The 18,852-nt window shown below is 40.4% G+C and overlaps 1 protein-coding gene across 6 annotated transcripts in view; it reads left to right on the top strand.

Annotated features, from left to right (window-relative positions):
• The window catches only part of usp48 (ubiquitin specific peptidase 48), a 227,292-nt gene that overhangs the window by 165,262 nt on the left and 43,178 nt on the right, over window positions 1–18,852 (top strand). For all 6 annotated transcript variants that reach the window (XR_011883341.1, XR_011883340.1, XM_072245076.1 and 3 more), the window contains 3 exons: window positions 537–611; window positions 6,227–6,351; window positions 9,283–9,405. Coding sequence is in view for 4 of the 6 variants with exons in the window: in XM_072245076.1 (XP_072101177.1) it covers window positions 537–611; window positions 6,227–6,351; window positions 9,283–9,405 (323 nt within the window). In the remaining 2 variants the exon portion in view is untranslated. The remainder of the gene's footprint in view (window positions 1–536; window positions 612–6,226; window positions 6,352–9,282; window positions 9,406–18,852) is intronic.

Below are 18,852 nucleotides of genomic sequence, written 5' to 3'. Positions count from 1 at the left end.
TCAATCTCATTAACAAAAATTTACATCCAGGTGTCCTTCATTTACATGACATATTCAACAATTGATTATCTCTTTCAAACTGAATTTCATGTAGGATTGTATTCCAAACAATGAGACCAACCCTTCAAAGCTTCCTTGTGATGGCTGGTAGCGAAGCGGTTGCACAGCGCTGTTACAGCACCACCTCTCTGTGATGAGTTTGTATGTTCTCCCTGTGACTGTATGGGTTTTCTCTGGGTGTTCCAGTTTAATCCTATGACACGTGGGTGTAAGTAGTCAGTACTGGGCTCATTGGGCCAGAAGGGCCTATTACCACATTGCATCTCTAAATTTAAAAAAATGATAACAAAAATTAGTGATTTGAAAAGTTTGTTTTGAGAAGTGTTAGCTCACTATCATCTCATTTTAGATTGTTTACCAGAAGTTGTACTGTTTATGTAACCATTTAATCTATGCTCATAAACTGTTTTGAGTTTAGTTGACATTTTTGTTGTTAACCTTTTGAAGAGCTCATTTAATGTTGTAATTTGTTGAAGGAGATGATGAAGTAACAGGAGAGAAAGAAGAAAGCGAGGACCTGAATTTCAATGAAGACCTTGTCTGTCCACATGGTAATTAAGAAGTATTTAATACAGTGAAATTCTTTTCTTGTAAATTTCTGACTTTACTCTCTTTAATCCTGAGCTATTCTTGTCCAATGAAGTAGCCTTGTTCCTTCATACTTCTGTTGAAGTATTCTATGTAGTAACTTGCTGGGTGTGATTGTTGATAATGGTGTGATGAAACACAATAGTTATTTGACCTTAATGAAACATACTTTCTTAACTAGTGAGGTTTCTAGGTTGATTATTTGTAAAGGCAGGGGATAGTTAAAACAGCCAAGGTGGCTTTGTCAGTACCAGAGCCTGTCTAACCAATTTGAATTATTTGCAGAAGTAATAAAGTATATCAATGAGGTCAGGGCAGTGGTGTGGTTTACATGGACCACATGTAAACCTTTAATGAGATCCTGTGTGGGAGACTGGCCCTAACATTTAGGGCCCATGAATTCAGGGCAGGTTAGCAAATTAAATCCAGAATTTGCTTGGCAATAGGAGACAAAGAGAGGGTTAAGGGTTGTCTGTGCGATTGGTTACTTGTGGCAAATTTCACAGGATTTGTGTTGGGATCCTTGTTGTTCTATGCATAAAAGACGTGGATGTGGGAGGCACAATAAATAAATTTGTAGATGACACAAAGATTGGCGGAGTTATAGATAGTGTGGAAGACAGTCTCACGCTGCAGAGCTATCAATATTTTGGTGAGATGGACTTAAAGATGGCTGATGGAAGCAAATGTAAACTGATGCATTTTATCAGCACTAATGTCAAACTTTGTTGTCTAGTTGCCCTTTGTACTCCAAGTATGTTCATGTTTCTCTCAAATTAATGGGGAAGTAATGAAAATTATTATCGAAAGACAATCAGCTCATTTAGTTTGGCAAGAGTTATTCAAAAATATTGATTTTATAATTTCATTTATTACGATTATTACAGTTGATGCTTGACTGCATTAACTTGTTTGATGAGGTTGTATCTAAATGGAGCTGTGATGTTGAATAGAAGGTTTTCAAATGGCTAATGCAAGGTAAATACTACTGTTTGACTATCTTCAAATATCGAAGCCATGCACTTTCAGGGAAAGTGGGTGTATGACTGCAGAATTGTCTGAGTGATAGTGAACGAAAGGCAGTGGTGGATGGATGTTTCCCCAGCTACAAGTTTTTTTCACAATGAAATTCTCAATGGATCAGTTTTGTATCCGTTGTTTTTGTCAAGTTTTGTTTATGACCTGGACTTCAGTGTAGTGAGCAAAATTATGAAGTTGAAGATGGTATAGAGATAATAAGAAAACCATAATGCTATGTAAGAGTGATGAAGGTAGATGAATATGCTAGAATGGTGTTCACAAATGGAATGAACCAAAGACTTTCAGGTGAAGTTGAGTGTGAAGAAATGTTAAATAATTCATCTTGGGGAAAATTAATGTGGAAAGAGAGCATGTTGTTGATATGATTTTGGAAACTGAAAATCAGCAGAAAAGCTAGAATGGCTATTTATACAAATACCTAAAGGTGCTGGGAAGGATGATAAGGTGATTAGAAAACACTTAGGATTATTAGTTAACAGATGTACAGGATATGAAAGCAGGCTGCTACAACTTCAAAAATGATTGGGCTTCAAACTGCATCTGATTTTGGAGACCACACTTTGGAAATTACAGTATATAAAGCCATTAGAAAATACGTCAGAGGTTTATCAGAAATGTGGGTAATGGAGTCCAGTCAGAAAAACTTGGGAAAAGTTAGTATTGTTCTCCTTGAAGCAGGGAGGTGTAAAAGGTAAGTTTTGAAAATTATGAGGTTTTGACAAAGACAAAAAAAGATTAAGTTGTTCCTCTCGCAAGAGGTTCTGTTTTTTGAAGTCATAGATTTAAAAATCTTTAGCAAAAGATCTAGTCACTATTTTACTTTGCTAATGGATGCTGCCAATGGAAAAAGTGAAGCTGATAATGGAATGAAATTGAACAAGGATTTAATAAAAGGTTGTTGATAATAAGAATGGAGTATTATTAAGTATGACTGTTGCTTTATACAGGATATGGGTGTGACTGGATAAATAACTTTTGAGAGAATTGAGTGGCAAATGAGGAAGCCATTTAGTCTAAGATCAGTCTGCTGTCAAATTCTTTATTGTAGGATAGTAAGAAGAAATTAGACCAAGTTTCTTCCTTCACCTATAAACAAAAATAGGATTTTGTAGTTTGTTTTCAATTTTATATAAATATTAACAGTATTTAAAATTTGTGACTTTTTTTCCCAGTCATATAAATTAACGATTATTTGTCAATGGTAATGCCACTCTTTGTCAATGGGGAGTAGTGAGATGCTCTCCCTGTTCAATATAATCATTGTTTGGAACTGTGTGACAGAAAGGTTACATGCCATTTACAAGTCCAAACCTAAATGTCATCCATGTTTTGAATGCTTCATGTATAAGAAGCTGACAAACTGAATTGTCAGCTAACTCCCTCATTTCTCATTGCTAAAGAAGCATGGGCCTAGAGCATCGCATTGATGAACCTGTGCAACCATGTTCTTGGACAGAAGTAGATACACACCAAGAACTATAAACATATTAGTAAGCTTTTAGGTAGAATCTTCACTCCAATTTGTTTGGACTAAAGTTGTTAGAGGTTTGGAGCCTGTTGCCCCATGGTGACATGCATTCCAGTTTTCAGACACACATCAGGTAGCAGCTTAGATGACCTGTTTTTGCTTAGATGAATATCGTAACCTTTGAGACATGCAATCTAATGAAAACTCCAATGCTTCAAGAGTGATATGCTAAACAGTACAAAATTTCTTTGTAAGACTTCAGAATCAGGTTTAATATCACCAGCATATGTTGTGAAATTTGTTGGCTTAACAGGAATACATAATAGGACAAAAAGACTTTAATTTCAGTAAAAATATATACAATGCCTATAAAAAGTATTCATTCCCCTTGAAGTTTTCATGTTTTATTGATTTACCACATTGAATCACAGTGGATTTAATTTGGCTTTTTTGACACTGATCAACAGAAAAAGACTTTTGTGTCAGAATGAAAACAGATCTTTACAAAGCGATCTGAATTAATTACAAATATAAAACACAAAATAATTGATTGCATAAGTATTCACCCCCTTCAAGTCAATATTTAGTAGATGCACCTTTGGGAGCAATTACAGCCTTGAGTCTGCCTGGATAGGTCTGTCAGGTTTGCACATCTGGACACTGCAACTTTCCCATTCTTCTTTACAAAACTGCGTAAGCTCTGTAAGATTGCATGGGGATCAAGAGTGAACAGCCATTTTCAAATCTAGCCACAAATTCTCAATTGGATTGAAGTCTGGACTCTGACTTGGCCACTCCAGGATGTTAACTGTTGTTTTTAAGTCTTTCCTGTGTAGCTTTGGCTTTATGCTTGGGGTCATTATCTTGCTGGAAAACAAATCTTCTCCCAAGGTCGCAGTTCTCTTGCAGACTGCATCAGGTTTTCCTCCAGGATTCCCCTGTATTTTGCTGCATTCATTTTACCCTTTACCTTCACAAGTCTTCCACGGTCTGCTGCAGTGAAGCATCTCCGCAGCATGATGCAGCCACCACCATGCTTCACAGTAGGGATGGTGTGTTTTTGATGATGTGTAGTGCTTGGCTTATGTCGAACATGGAGTTTACTCTGATGGCCAAAAGCTCAATTTTGGTTTCATCAGACCATTGAAACTTCTTTCAGCTGACTTCAAAGTCTCCCTTCTGCCTTCTGGCAGTCACTAGGTGAGATTTCATGTGAGATTTTTTCAACAATGTCTTTCTCTTTGCCACCTTCCCATAAAGCTGCAACTGGTGAAGCACCTGGGCAACAGTTGGTGTATGTAAACAACAGGAATTCTGCAGATGCTGGAAATTCAAGCAACACACATCAAAGTTGCTGGTGAACGCAGCAGGCCAGGCAGCATCTCTAAGAAGAGGTACAGTCGATGTTTCAGGCCTGAAACGTCGACTGTACCTCTTCCTAGAGATGCTGCCTGGCCTACTGCGTTCACCAGCAACTTTGATGTGAGTTGTGGAAAGTGCAGTCTCTCCCATCTCAGCCACTGAAGTTTGTAACTGCTCTAGAGTTGGTGGCCTCCCTCACTCGTCCCCTTCTTACATGGTCACTCAGTTTTTGAGGACGGCTTGCTCTAGGCAGATTTACAGCTGTGTCATATTCTTTCCATTTCTTAATTGACTTAACTGTACTCCAAGGGATGGAAATGTTCTTGTATCCATCTCCTGACTTTGCTTTTCAATAACCTTTATGTGGAGTTACTTGGAGTATTTTTGTCTTCATGATGTAGTTTTTGCCAGGATACTGACTCACTGACGGTTGGACCTTCCAGATACAGGTGTATTTTTACTACAATCAATTGAAGCACCTTGGCTGCACACAGGTCTCCAAAAGTAGTTCCCCATTTCTCTTTCTTCCATGCCCTTCCATCACTTTCACCGATCAACTTCCAAGTTCTTTATTTCATCCCTCCCCCTTCAGGTTTCACCTATCACCTTGTGCTTCTCTTTCTCCCCACCCCACCTTTTAAATCTACTCCTCAACTTTCTTTCTCTAGTCCTGCCGAAGGGCTTCGGCCTGAAACATCGACAATAGTCTTTTCTGTAGACGCTGCCTGGCCTGCTGAGTTTCTCCAGCATTTTGTGTGTGTTGTCTTCATTTAACTAATTAGGTGACTTTATAAAACTGGCTGCACCAGTGATGTTTTTGTGTGTCTTGTTAAAGGGAGGTGATTACTTATGCAATCAATTATTTTGTGTTTTATATTTAGAATTAATTTAGATCACTTTGTAGAGATCTGTTTTCAGCTTGACAGGAAAAAGTCTTTTTCTGTTGAGCAGCATCAAGAAAAGCCAAATTAAGTCCACTGTGATTCAATGTTGTAAAACAATAAAACATGAAAACTTCCGGGGGGGGGAGTACTTTTATAGACACTATAAAAAGTAATCAGATGGCAGAACCTGTTCCTGAATGATTGAGTGTGTGCCTTGATGATAGCAGTGAGAAGATGGCATGTCCAGCGTAGTGAGTGTCCATACTGATACATGCTGCCATTTGGAGACATTGCTTGAAGATGTCTTGTATGTTGGGGAGGCTAGTGCCCATGACAGAGCTGACTAAGTTCACAATTTATTTTGATCCTGGGCAATAGCCCCTCAGATGGTGATGCAACCAGTTAGAATGCTCTCCATGGAACATTTGTAGAAATTTGTGTGTGTCGTTTGTGACATACCATATCTCCTGGGAGAGATCCTCAGAGATATTGACACCCAGGAACTTCAAACTACCCAATTTTTCCACTTCTGATCCCTCTATGAAGACTGGTGTGTGTTCCCTCGACTTGCCCTTTCTGAAGTCCGCAATCAGTTCTTTGGTTTTACTACCGTTGAGTACTAGGTTGTTGCTGCAACATCACTCAACCAGCTGATGTATCTCACTCCTGTGCGCCCTCTTGTCACCATCTGAAATTCTGCCAGCAGCTGTACTGTCAGCAAATTTATAGACTTGGAAAGATTTTTAGGAACAGAGAAACATTCATGTCTGAAATTTAACAGAATGAACAAAAACATTGAATAATTTACAAATCTTTTCAACAGGAGACTTATGCACGTCCGAAAGTGAAAGAAGACTTGTCTCTGATGAAACATGGCACAGACTAAAGGCTTATTTCCCCAAATCACCAGAATTCATACATTATCACTCACCTTGTGTTCAGTGTCAGGTAACAGCTATATATAGTTTCTATTTTAAAATTTAATTTTAATTGTAAATTAAATTGTAAAATTATTTGTTGTTTCTTACACTGTGAGATTGATATTTCCTTAGAAGAGAACATCAAAATTCAACAGTTTTGTTTGATTGGAATCTAGTTACAGGATTTTATCAGTTATTCAATTGAAAAAAAATGTCCTTGATGAAAGCATGATAATGTCAATTTCCAGAAGAAATAGACATTACACTGGACAACAATTTTTTTTCAAAAGTGTCGCTTCCTCAGAATTTTTTGTTTATGATAGACTGCTTGAAGATGAACACAAATATAATTTCAGACTACTTGTATCACGTAGGAATTTGGAGAAACAACAAATTAACCCTAATGTGTTTAATTGCATAATGGTGCTGATGCTTTGCAATAGTTCATCCAAGTTAAAAATATTTTGTTAATGATTTTCATTTGTGCTCAGTGTCTGAGGCTTCTTGCTTAAGTGTCCAACAATAATTTGCCAGCATTGATGGATTCCAGTTGCCCTGGTATCTTTTCTCCATGACCGCAATGTCCTGGTGAAACCTTTCACCATGGTCGTCGCTAACAGCACCGAGATTTGCAGGGAAGAAGTCTAAATGGGAATGCAGAAAATGGATCTTTAGTGACATGTTGCATTTTATGATTTTATATGCTTGAAGCATGCTTTCAACCAGCTGCATGTAGTTTGGTGCTCTGTAGATGCTGAGGAAAATTTCAGCAACTTCCTTGAATGCCTTCCATGTGACTTTCTCTAGTCCCACTAGAAATTCTTCAAATTGCCTGTCATTGATGACCTGTTTGATTTGTGGACCAACAAAAATGCTTTCCTTAATCTTGGCATCAGTTATTCTGGGAAGCATCTGTCTCAAATATCAAAATCCTTCGTAGAAATGTTTGTGCCTGGTGATAGCAAATTCCATCCTTACAGTACTGAACCCAATAATTATTACTAAAACCTGTCCTGCCATGCAGCAGCCGCACCGCCTAAGCATGCCCAAGCATGCTTAGACAAGATAGGAAATTTACCAGCTTACATTGTAGGCAACATTTTAATTGACTTGAATTATGAATTGAAATAATAAACATAAGTGATTTCAAAAAATTGTGCGTGATAGGGAAATTTCCTGGTGATTTTCATGATCAGTAGCCCAAAATTCACAAGATACACCTAAAGGTGTTCAGGAAACAAAATCTTCGTTGTCCAGTGTTATCAATCAAAAAATGTCATATGCTGGCCACTGTCCTCTCTACTCACCATATCCACCTGTTGATGGTGTCACACACACAATCAGAACAGTTTCACCACCCTCCACTCACCAGCTTCACTATGTTGATTGTGTGTGTGTGTGTGTGTGTGTGTGTGCATGCATCTGCGCGCGCGCCCTTACCTCCTGATGGAGTCATTGGGGCGCCGTCATGACAAGCTTTTTTTTGGTATGCTCTTCGTACAGCGTGTCTTGGGCATCTGAAACCTGGCGGAGCCCATCCCTCTCCAGGTGGCGGAGATAGTATAAGAGGGCATACCTCTCACCAAAACCTCCCATGAAGATGCCAGTGTGGTGATCACAGTAGAAGTTTAATTTAACTCTTCGTATCTCTCCCAATGGAAATGAGTGTTTTAAAATCTTGTTAGCCAAGTGTATATTTCTCCTTGTGTACATGTAACCCTGGATTGATTCCTTTGCTCCTGTACTCTTCCTTTCTTGAAGTAAGTGGCCTCAGATGTCTCATTTGCATGTCAATTAGATTAAGGGACTATGCATTCTACATTTTTCAATCCCTTTGTGTCAGCGTGGATTGTGGAAATCCTATCCACTCGCTTATCTCAGAGACCACTTCCAGCTTTCCAGTTGATCCTCATATAGGCTGAATATCCAGTATCTGCATCTGGGTCTATTCAATTTGGTATATATTTTACAGGACCAATCCCTGGGTAGATTTTATTCTGGTCTTCAATAGATAGCCTTTCCCACATACACAGTTTTCCCTAATGTGTTGTTTTGTCTGATCCTGAGTTACCATGGGCTGGTGGACTGGGCACTCTTGAAGAAGTCCAGCCAGAGTTGCTCCATCCAAACAAAGCAGCAGGTAGTAGGTTTTACGCAGTTTCATCAAAACCTTCCAGTGCAACTGATGACTGTAATCGTGAATTACTTCACATATCTCTCCCCATTTAAGGTTTTGCAAATCTCTTGAAGCTTCTCTTAATTGCAGAAGTCTTTACATGTCTGGTCCTCCCTTATACCCGATGTTGTTTTCATATTCTTTGCAGGATGCATTACTCTTTGCTTTGTGTTCCATTTTTACATTCATCACATTCCTGTCACTCCACAGTATTTTTCCACCACATGTGTAAAACATTCCTTTCCTTGATAACTCCTGTCATGGATGGATTATTTGGCACAGCATTTCTGTGTCATCACCCCTTTTTGAATGGCACTTTTTATTACTCTTGCAGCATCAGGACAACCAACTTTTGAATTATTGTACACCCAATTTCCTTGGTTATTTTCTTTCTGTTCATTTCCCGCCTATTCCCATAAATTACTGAAGTGGTCCCCAACCTCTGGGCTGTGGACCAATACATTGCCGCGAAGCATGCAGGGGTACAGCGGTGTCCGGAACGCACCCAGCACATCTTTAGGAAAAAAGCTGAAATAAACAAGCTAATTGATTAGGTGCCGCCCGACATATAAATGTCGACCAGATCGGAGGGAACGCGATCGCATTGCAAATAATGCAAGAAATTATAAAAGGAAGGTACAATATGAGACTGCAAACTACAATAAACTGCCATGCAGTGCTGCAGCTTCTTTACTCAGGTTAACTGACCAAAATCTTCCATCATTTCTGTTATTGATTATGATTTCCTATGTCTAACAGCAGACTTTTTATTTTGTGGAAAAGGTGTTAGAAAAGGAAGGCGAGGAGAATGAGACCCTGAGCAAAATGATGGCCAATGAGCAGAAATCAGCACTTCTGTGTCTTTTTCAAGATAAAAATAGACCACTCATTATCAAATGGCCTGAGGTGAGAGGATTTGATCAGATATCTTTACTGTCTTTGCTCAACTGGTATCTGAAACGTTGGTACTGATTTAAATTGTGGTTATGTATATTGTTAAAAATGTTATAAATGAGAAATTTATTTTTTCCATTTAGAAGATCTTAACTTGGATTCTTATCAGAACAAGGTAAAACATGCAGCACATGTGAAATATCTGAGTTTATATATGGAACTTTATCATTCTATTCATTTGCCGTATCGCAGTTGAGTTCAAGTTTAAAGTGTTATCCATTCAATGTTGTAGTTATGCATTTGCAATGTCCCACAAAGAGCAATGCCATAAACGACTAGTTTATTTGTCATTTGATGATGTAGGTTATCGGAGAAATTCTTATTCTTAAAGTCATTATGCACTTAGGATGCTATGGTAGCGTGGTGGTGAGCGCACTATTACAGCTCGGTGTCGAAGTTCAAAATTCAATTCCAGCATCTTCTGTAAGAAGTTTGTACATCTTTCCTGTGAGCGCATGTGTGAGTTTCCGCCGAGTGCTCCAGTTTCCTCCCATAGTCCAAGGACCATTTGATGGTTCTAGGTCTGTATTTGCTGGAGTTTAGAAGAATGAGGGTGGGGGGGACGGGTAATTGTAAATAATTGTGTGATTTGGCTAGGGTTGCTGAGCAGTGCAGCTCGTTGGGCCTGAAGGGCCTGTTCTGCGGTGTATCTCAAACTAAATAAATAAATAAATAACTGTCATTTTGGTTTAGCATAATCTCCAGGATGTTCACATGCAGTTTACACACAAGATGGGAAGAGACTGTCAGTGTATAAATGGCACCAAAAAGTATTTTTAAGCATTTAAAGCAAAATAAAGTAGAAGTCATTTGATTCGTGTTTCCCACACAAAAATGAGTTGATTTTTTATTTAAAACTTCTACCCGTAAACAGATCCCCTACTCTGATAAATCATTACAAGAATCTAAAAATGTTCTGGCTTCATTTATGAGATGTAGCACGTGTCAGGACCACCCACTCATATGGAAAGTGGAGTGTCCATGTGCCAGATAAGTATAGAACAGTATTGCATATGAACTTGTCCTTCAGCCACAAAGTTGGGCCAAACTCGTGACACAAGCAATTGAAAGCCGATTAAACCCGTCCCTCTGCTCTGATATATTCCTATCTTCTGCACATTATGTTCCTAAAAGCCTGTTAAACGCCACCTTCATATTTGCCTTGACTAACACCCCTAGCTGCGTATTCCAGTCACCTGCCGCTCTCTGTTTAAAAAAATAATTACCTCACCCCTCTACTTTGAACTTAAATCTTCTCAGCTTAGATGCATGGCCTTCAGTAGGAGATATTTTAACTCTGGGGAAAAAGATAACCAGCTGTCTTCTTTGTTGATGCCCCTCATAATCCTATAAACACTTATCTGGTTTCTCCTCGTAACCTTTGATGCTCTGACTAATCAAGAACCTATCTACTTCTGCTTTAAAAATACTCAATGGATTGGCCTCCACATCTGTTCATGCCAATGAATTCCACAGACTGACCAGCCTCTGGTTGTAGGCTATAGAAAACATCCTCTCCACACCCACTCTATTTAGGCCTTTTAATATTTGATAGAATATTGAATTGGTTTCAGTGAGATCCACCCCCTCCCCATTCTTCTAAACTCCAGTGAAGACAGGCCTAGAACCATTAAGTGGTCCTCGTATGTTAACCTTTTCAATCCCAGAATCATTGTTGTGGATCTCCTCTGGAACCTCTCCAATGCCAGCACATCCTTTTTGCATAAGGGGCCCAAAGTTGCTTTCAATAGTCCAAGTGTGGTTACAAAACCTCAGCGTCACATCTTTGCTCTTATGTGCCAGTCCTCTCAGAATGAGTGCTAACATTGCATTTGACTTCTATACCACTAACTCAACCTGCAAGATAAGCTTTAGGGAATCCACCTCTGATGTTTGAATTTTCTACCCATTTAAAAAATAGTCTATGCTTTTATTCCTTCTGCCAAAATACATGACCATACACTTCACTACATTATATTCCATCTGCAACTTCATTGCCCATTCTCCCAATCTAAGGCCTTCTAAGACTCTCTGCTTTTGCAGCACTACCTGCCCTTCCACCTATTTTTCTACCTTCTGCGCATTGTCCGCAAACTCGGCCACAAAACCGTCATCCAAAACATTGACATATAAAGTGAAAAGAAGTGGTCCCAACACCGACCCTGCAGAACACCACTAGTCACTGCCAGCCAACCAGAATAGGCCCCCTTTATTTCCACTCTTTGCCTCTTGCCAGTCAGCCATCTTCTATGCATGCTGGTATCTTGCCTTGATCTTTTCTTATCTTGTTAAGCAGCCTCGTGTGCGGCATCTTGTCAAAGGCCTTCTGAAATTTCAAATAAACAACACTCACTGACTCTCCTTTGTCTACCCTGCCGGTTATTTCCTCAAAGAATTCCAATAGATTTGTTGGGTAAGAGTTCCCCTTGACTTCAGCCTCTTCTGTCATATGCTTCCAAGTACCTCAAAACCTCATCCTTTATAATGGACTCCAACATCTTCCCAACCACTGAGGTCAGGCTAACTGTCCTATAATTTCCTCTCTTCTGCCTCCCTCCCTTAAAGAGTGGAGTGACTTTGCTTTTTTCCAATTCTCCAGAATCTAGTGATTTTTTAAAAATGACTAATTCCTCAACAATCTCTTCAGCTACCTCTTTCAAAACCCTGGGGTGTAGTCCATCTCATTCAGGTGACATATCTGCCTTCAGACCTTTCAGCTTCCTAAGCTCCTTCACCTTGGGAATACTAAGTACATTCACTTTTGTCCCTTGACACTGTCGAATTTCTGGCATACTGCTAGTGTGTTCCACAGTTGAAGACTGACGCAAAATACTTGTTAACTGTATGCGCCATTTCTTTGTGCCCAATTACTACCTCTTTAGTGTCGTTTTCTAGTGGTCTGATATCCACTCTTGGCTCTTTTTTATTCTTAATATATCTGAAAAAACGTGTTGGTATCATCTTTTACAGTTTTGGCTAAATTATCTTCATATTTAATCTTTTCTCCCCTTCTGGTTTTTTAGCTTTCTTCTTTTGGTTTTTAAAAACTTACTTACTACTGATTTTTGCTATATTATATGCCCCCTCTTTCGCTTTTATGCTGACTTTGACTTGCATTGTCAGCCACGGTTACCTCATCCTCCCTTTTAGAATGCTTCTTCATCTTTAGGATGTACCTGTCCTGTGCCTTCCAAATAACTCCCAGAAACTCCAGCCATTGCTGTTCTGCCGTAATTCCGCTTCCAGTCAACTTTGGCCATCTCCTCTTTCATGCCTCTGTAATTCTCTTTATTTTAATGTAACACTGATTCATGCAACTTTATCTTCTCCCTCTCAAACTGCCGGGTGAATTCTTGACAAAGCGTCTCGGCCCAAAACGTTGACTGTACCTCTTCCTATAGATGCTGCCTGGCCTGCTGTGTTCACCAGCAATTTTTATGTGTGTTGCTTGAAATCCAGCATTTGCAGATTTCCTCGTGTTTGCTCTATCATATTTTGATCACTTGCTCCTAACAGTTCCTTTACCTTAAGCTCTCAAATCAAATCCTGTACATTATACAATAACCAATCCAGAATTGCTTTTCCCCTAGTGGGCTTAACTTTAAGCTGCTCTTAAAAAAAACTCATAAGCTTCCTACAAATTCCCCCTCTTGGGATACATCACCAACCTAATTTTCCCAATAGATCTGCATATTGACTATTGTAACATTACCCTTCTTACATTCCTTTTCTATCTCCCATTGTAATTTTATCCCACATCCTAGCTACTGTTCGGAGGCCTATATATAACTTGCATCAGTGTCTTTTTATCTTTGCAGTTCTTTAACTTTACCCACAAGGATTCTACATCTTCTGATCCTATGTCACTCCTTTCTCAAGATTTGATTTCATTTTTAACCAACAGAACCACACCACATCCTCTGCCTACCTGCATGACCTCTTTATACAATTTCGGGTTCAGGTGTAACGCATCCTTTTGGTAGAGGTGATACCTTCCCTAGAAGAGATCCCTATGATCCAGAAACCTGAAACCCTGCCCCCTCCCGCACCACTTACTCAGCCAATTATTCATCTGTATTATCATCCTATTCCTAACCTGACTAGCATGAGGCACTGGGAGTACCTTGAAGGTCGTGCTCTTCAGCCTCCTCCCTATCTCTCTATACTCACTGCGCAGGACCTCTTCCTCCTTTTTACCTGTGTCATTGGTGCCAATGTGCACAACAATCTTTGGTTGCTCACCCTCCCTCTTTCTGAGACATCTGGGAGGCAACATAGCGTCCTGGCATCCCTTTTGCGGCCCCAGAATCTCCTATCCATCCCCTAACTACCAAGTCTCCTATCACTATCACTCTGCCAGACCTGACCCTTCCCTGCTGAGCCTCAGATCCGGCCACTGGCTGCTGCTACTGTGTCCCCCAGCAGTGTCCAAACAGGTATATTTGTTGCTGAGGGAAATAGCTCTGAACTGACTGAATACTTTCCTTCCTTCCTCGGTGGCCCATCCACTATCTGGAGCCTGCATTCTGGGTGTGACCACCTCAGTAGAAGTCTCATTTATGAGGCTTTCAGCCTCCCAAATGATCCTGAGTACATCCAGCTCCAATTCATTGACCTTGTCAGTCAAGAGCTCAAGTCGGGTGCACTTCCTGCAGGTGTAGTCATCAGGGAGACTGTGAGGTACCCTGAAATCCCACAGATCAAAGGAGGAACATTCTACTGCCTTAACTACCATCCTGCCTACACTTGTTATACCTCCAATTTCTCAAGCTTAAGTTATAGACTGAACTTGTTCTCGACTAAGCCTGTTGAGCCAAAGCTTGGTCTCTCTAGCACCTATCCCTCCAACAATGGCCAGACTGTTTACACCTCGCCTCTTTTTTTCTTGGCTCCTGCTGAGTGCCTGAGAGATCGTTATGATTGCAGCCCACCAAAGTGTTCCGAAAGCCCCAAGCTCTTCTTAAACCTCTTGGTGCTTCACCAACAAATGCCTTCTTGCAATGATTGTAGCCCTTTGAAAAGTTCTGAAAGACCCTGAGCTCTTTTTAACCCTGATACTGCCTCACCAACCCACAACATATTGCAATGATTACAATCTGCTGAGAAGTTCTAGAAAGCCCTGAGCTTTTTAAAGCTCATGCTGCCTCACCGATAAAGGACTTCTTGCAATGATTGTAGCCCACCAAAAGGTTCTGTACCTCAACACTTAAGGGTCCTGCCATTAACTGTGTACTGTCTCTTTACATCTTTGATCTCCTAACACCTCATACTTAGCTAGATTATACAACGATTTGCCCTCATACGTAGCTGGATAAAGCAACCATCTGCCATTTCTCCACAGTCCCACCAGTATTTGTGTCACCTGCACACTTACTAACCCACCCGTCTAGGTTTTCAATTAAAGTCATTTACTGTATACATGTCACAGACAGCAGAGGTCCCAGTACGGATTCCTGCTGAACACCAGTAGGTATGGACTTAAAGACAGAATAGGTCTAATAAAACACTACTTTGTGTCTTCTGTGGGCAAGCTAATTGCAAATCCAAAGAGCAAAGTCACATGTATCTTAATCATAAACACAGGATATTCTGCAGATACTAGAAATCCAAAGTAACACTGGAGGAACTCAGCAGCTCAGGCAGCGTCTATGGAGAGGAATAAAGAGCCGAAGTTTTGGGCTAAGACCTTTAATCATGACATCAAAGGAAGGGGGAAGAAGCGTGAAAAGGAAAGTGGGGAGAAGAGACAGAGTACAAGATGGAAGGTGATAGGTGAAGCCACCTGTAGGTGGGTGGGGGTAGGAGATGAAGTGAGAAGCTGAGAGGTGGAAAAAGGTAAATGGCTGAAGAAAGAATCTGATAGGAGTACAGAATTGACCGTAGGAGAAAGGAAAGGAGGAGGGGTACCAGATGGAGGTAATAGGCTGGTGAGGAGAAGAGAAGGGGTAAGAGGGGAGCCAGAAGAGGAGTGGAAAAAGAGGGGAGGGAAAAGGGAGAAAAATTACCAGAAGTTAAAAAAATTGATGTACATGCTGTCAGGTTGGAGAAATATGAGGTATTGCACCCCCCAACCTGAGAGTAGCCTCATTGAGCAGTTAGAGGAGGGAATGCACCACCATATTGGAATGGGAATGGGCAGTGGAATTAAAGTTGTTGGCCCCTTGGAATTCCTGTTTTTTGTGGGCAGAACAAAGGAGCTTGATAAAGCTAGTTCCCAATCTACATTGAGTCTCACCATAGCACCGGATGCAGTAGATGACCAAGACAGACTCCCTCTCTCTCTGTCTTGTTTTATAGCAGTTGGCACTCAGCTTAATGGTGCATTACCACCACCTTCTGCTCCGGAGTGTGCAATATTCTAAATCCCTTCACCCAATCACACACACACACACATACCCTAATCTACACTTTATCCTCCCCTCTTTGGCCATCCTAGTACCCTATTCCTGCTTATCCGTCATATCCTATAAAAAACCCCTGTACCCCTTAAGAAAGCTAAAAATACCTTAACCTGTGCTCTCTCACCCATGCCTAGCAACCCTTTTAATGTGAATTCCTGCACCCCCAATTCCCTTAGATTAATTCTCATCATCTCTCTCTGTATCCCATACTTCCTGCAACACAGAACTACATGTTCTACTGACTCCTCTTCCTGACATTCCTCACACAATCCTGTCTGGTGTTTCCCTATCATTTTTAATGTTTTGTTTAATGCACAGTGCCCCAGCCTTAACCTAGTCCATCCAGTTTCCTCTCTCCTGTAACCACTACCTCCCCCAGTACCTGCAACACTTTTTTGTATTTGATATAAATGCCTCTCTTTCCCCTCCCTGTCCCATCTTTCTTGGCACATTTGGTTGATTTTTTCCCAGATTACACACTTAACCTCTGCTTTACTGATACTAATGTGCATTTCTATATTTTCTTTCTTTAACGCCCTCTTTGCCAACTCATCCACCCTCTCATTCCCCTTCACCCTACATATGCTGGAATCCATAGAAATTTTACCTGACCCTGATTTGCAATTCTTGTGACTGACTGAAGGATTCATAAAGTACATAAAGTACTGCTTGAGGTGAAACAGACATGCAGGTGAAGTGTTGCCTCACCTGGAAAGACTGTTTGAGGCCCTGAATGGAGGTGAGAGAGGAGGTGAAAACAGATTTAGCAGTTCTTCCACTTGCAGGGATATGCTAGGAGGAAGATCACTGGCCAGGGAGGAATAGAGAAAAGAATCTCATAGAGGGTAATCCCTGTGGAAAGCAGTGAGTGAGAGGGAGGTAAAGTTGTGTTTGGTGGTGGGATCCTGTTGAAAATGGCGACAGTTACCCAATCTGTTCAGTTCTGCCATACATCTTAATCTTCTGGATCAGCCTACCAGGAGTGCAGATAATTATTTCTGATCCTCAAACTTTATAATATATTAGAAAATGCCTTTTTAGGTTTTTGAGTACTTCTCATAAAAACAGATTTTCATACCTCAGAGTCATGCCTTTTAAAACCCCATTGTCAGAACTTCTTAAGACTAGATCTGGCATTTCTGTAGGCCATCATCATGGAAATGTAACTTAGGAGAGGCAGGAATTCCAAGATGCTCTGATCTGCTTGTGCTACTTTTATACTGGGGATAACCACCTCATTTAATTTCAGAGGTTCTGGTCACCTTGGGGGATGGAACTGCCGTCAGCCTGGGTCTAGTATGGGTGCATCTTTGCTGGGTCATTGGCGTCATTTGTAGGAGAAATTACACCAATGACCATGTGTTTCATTTCTCCTACAAAACTCTGCTTGAATGGAGAAGATCTCAAAGCATAATTTGAAAATAACACAAGAGCCAAGATCCTAACTAATGTTTATTCCTCAACATGTATTTACTATAGACTATTCAGTATAGACTATTTGTTCTGTACACATTGCTCTTTATGCTGGTTTCTGGTAAGATGGCACACACTCAGATGCAGCGGCCATTCCGCGTCTAACCAAAGATGTAATTATTTGTTCTTTGTCTTTTTTACAATCGCAAGACACTGCTGGTTATCAATACTGCAGGTCTACCCCATCAGTGAGTTGCTCAATAGTGATAGAGCTGTACTTATTACCTACCATTGTATTGTCACCTAGACTTGTTGTGTACCAATGTCGTGTTGAGGCATTGTACAATCCAAAGAAAGTGTGAGTAATTGGTGTGGACAATTTTCTTGTGATCGCAAGATCATGGTGGACATTGGTAATGCAAGTCCACTGCATTGGTTCATCAGCAAAACCAACAGCAGGGGAGCTGCATTGTTTCCCTTGTGGCAAAGACTAAGCCCTCGGGCTACAGTGATTCCTGTTGCAGCCACCCAGGGGAGGCGATGCCAAGGTGGTGTGGGAGTAGGGTTGCCAAATTTCTCACTCCCAAATAAGGGACAAAAGTAGCAGTCAAATACAGGACACTTGTGTTTACCCCGAGAAAGACTACCATGACCGTGAAGCCTTGCGCGGGCACCTGTGTGGATTTTTTTCTCCAAATTGGTTTTGCCTTAATCTTCCCGATTCTGATACACTGTACATACATTATTTCTACTTTATATAGGCTATGTATGTATCATATCATTCCTGCTTTTACTATATGTTAGTGTTATTTTAGATTTTATGTGTTATTGGTATGATTTGGTAGGTTTTTTTTGGGTCTGGGAACACTCAAAAAATTTTCCCATATAAATTAATGCTAATTGCTTCTTCGCTTTATGCCATTTCAGCTTATGAATGGATTCATAGGAACACTACCTTAGCAGGGGAAATACGGGACAAGGGCGATCCCGTATGGGACAAACCAATTTTTAGCCCAATATACGGGTTGTCCCGGCTAATACGGGACAGTTGGCAACCCTATGTGGGAGGGAGCAGAGACCTCTGTGGTCACACTGGAGTCTGTGCTGGGTTGAGGGCTGACCCCTCCCATTGGTGCTGTTCTCCAGTGATATGTTCAGTGGAAGAACAAGCTAGACCAGGACAACATGCCATGTACCATCAATCGACAGGCTGTGCCTTTCAGGGATCTGTGCTTTATTTTGGTCACCATATTTTTTGCTGTCATAACTATATATACTATGTGTTGTTGGTAATATGTTTTGCACTTTGGCCCCGGAGGAACTTTGCTTCGTTTAGCTATATTCATGTACGGTTGAATGATAATTAACCTTGAACTAATGGTAGATTTCTTTGCACGAAGTAGCAGCCACGTAATCTTTCAAAAGCATTAGAGAAGGTGGTATTTGATCAACCTACCTCTTTAGTTTGAAAATTGACTGTAAGTGAAATGAACAGAATAATATGGGTAAAAGCAGTCCTGTAAGTATGTAATTAATGTAAAATCAAGTTATTACCTCTTGAGAATTTAAAAAGACTTATGTATGA

Source organism: Mobula birostris, chromosome 27 (genome assembly GCF_030028105.1).
Source record: "Mobula birostris isolate sMobBir1 chromosome 27, sMobBir1.hap1, whole genome shotgun sequence".
Taxonomy (NCBI): domain Eukaryota; kingdom Metazoa; phylum Chordata; class Chondrichthyes; order Myliobatiformes; family Myliobatidae; genus Mobula; species Mobula birostris.
This window is presented reverse-complemented; position numbering and strand designations above follow the sequence as displayed.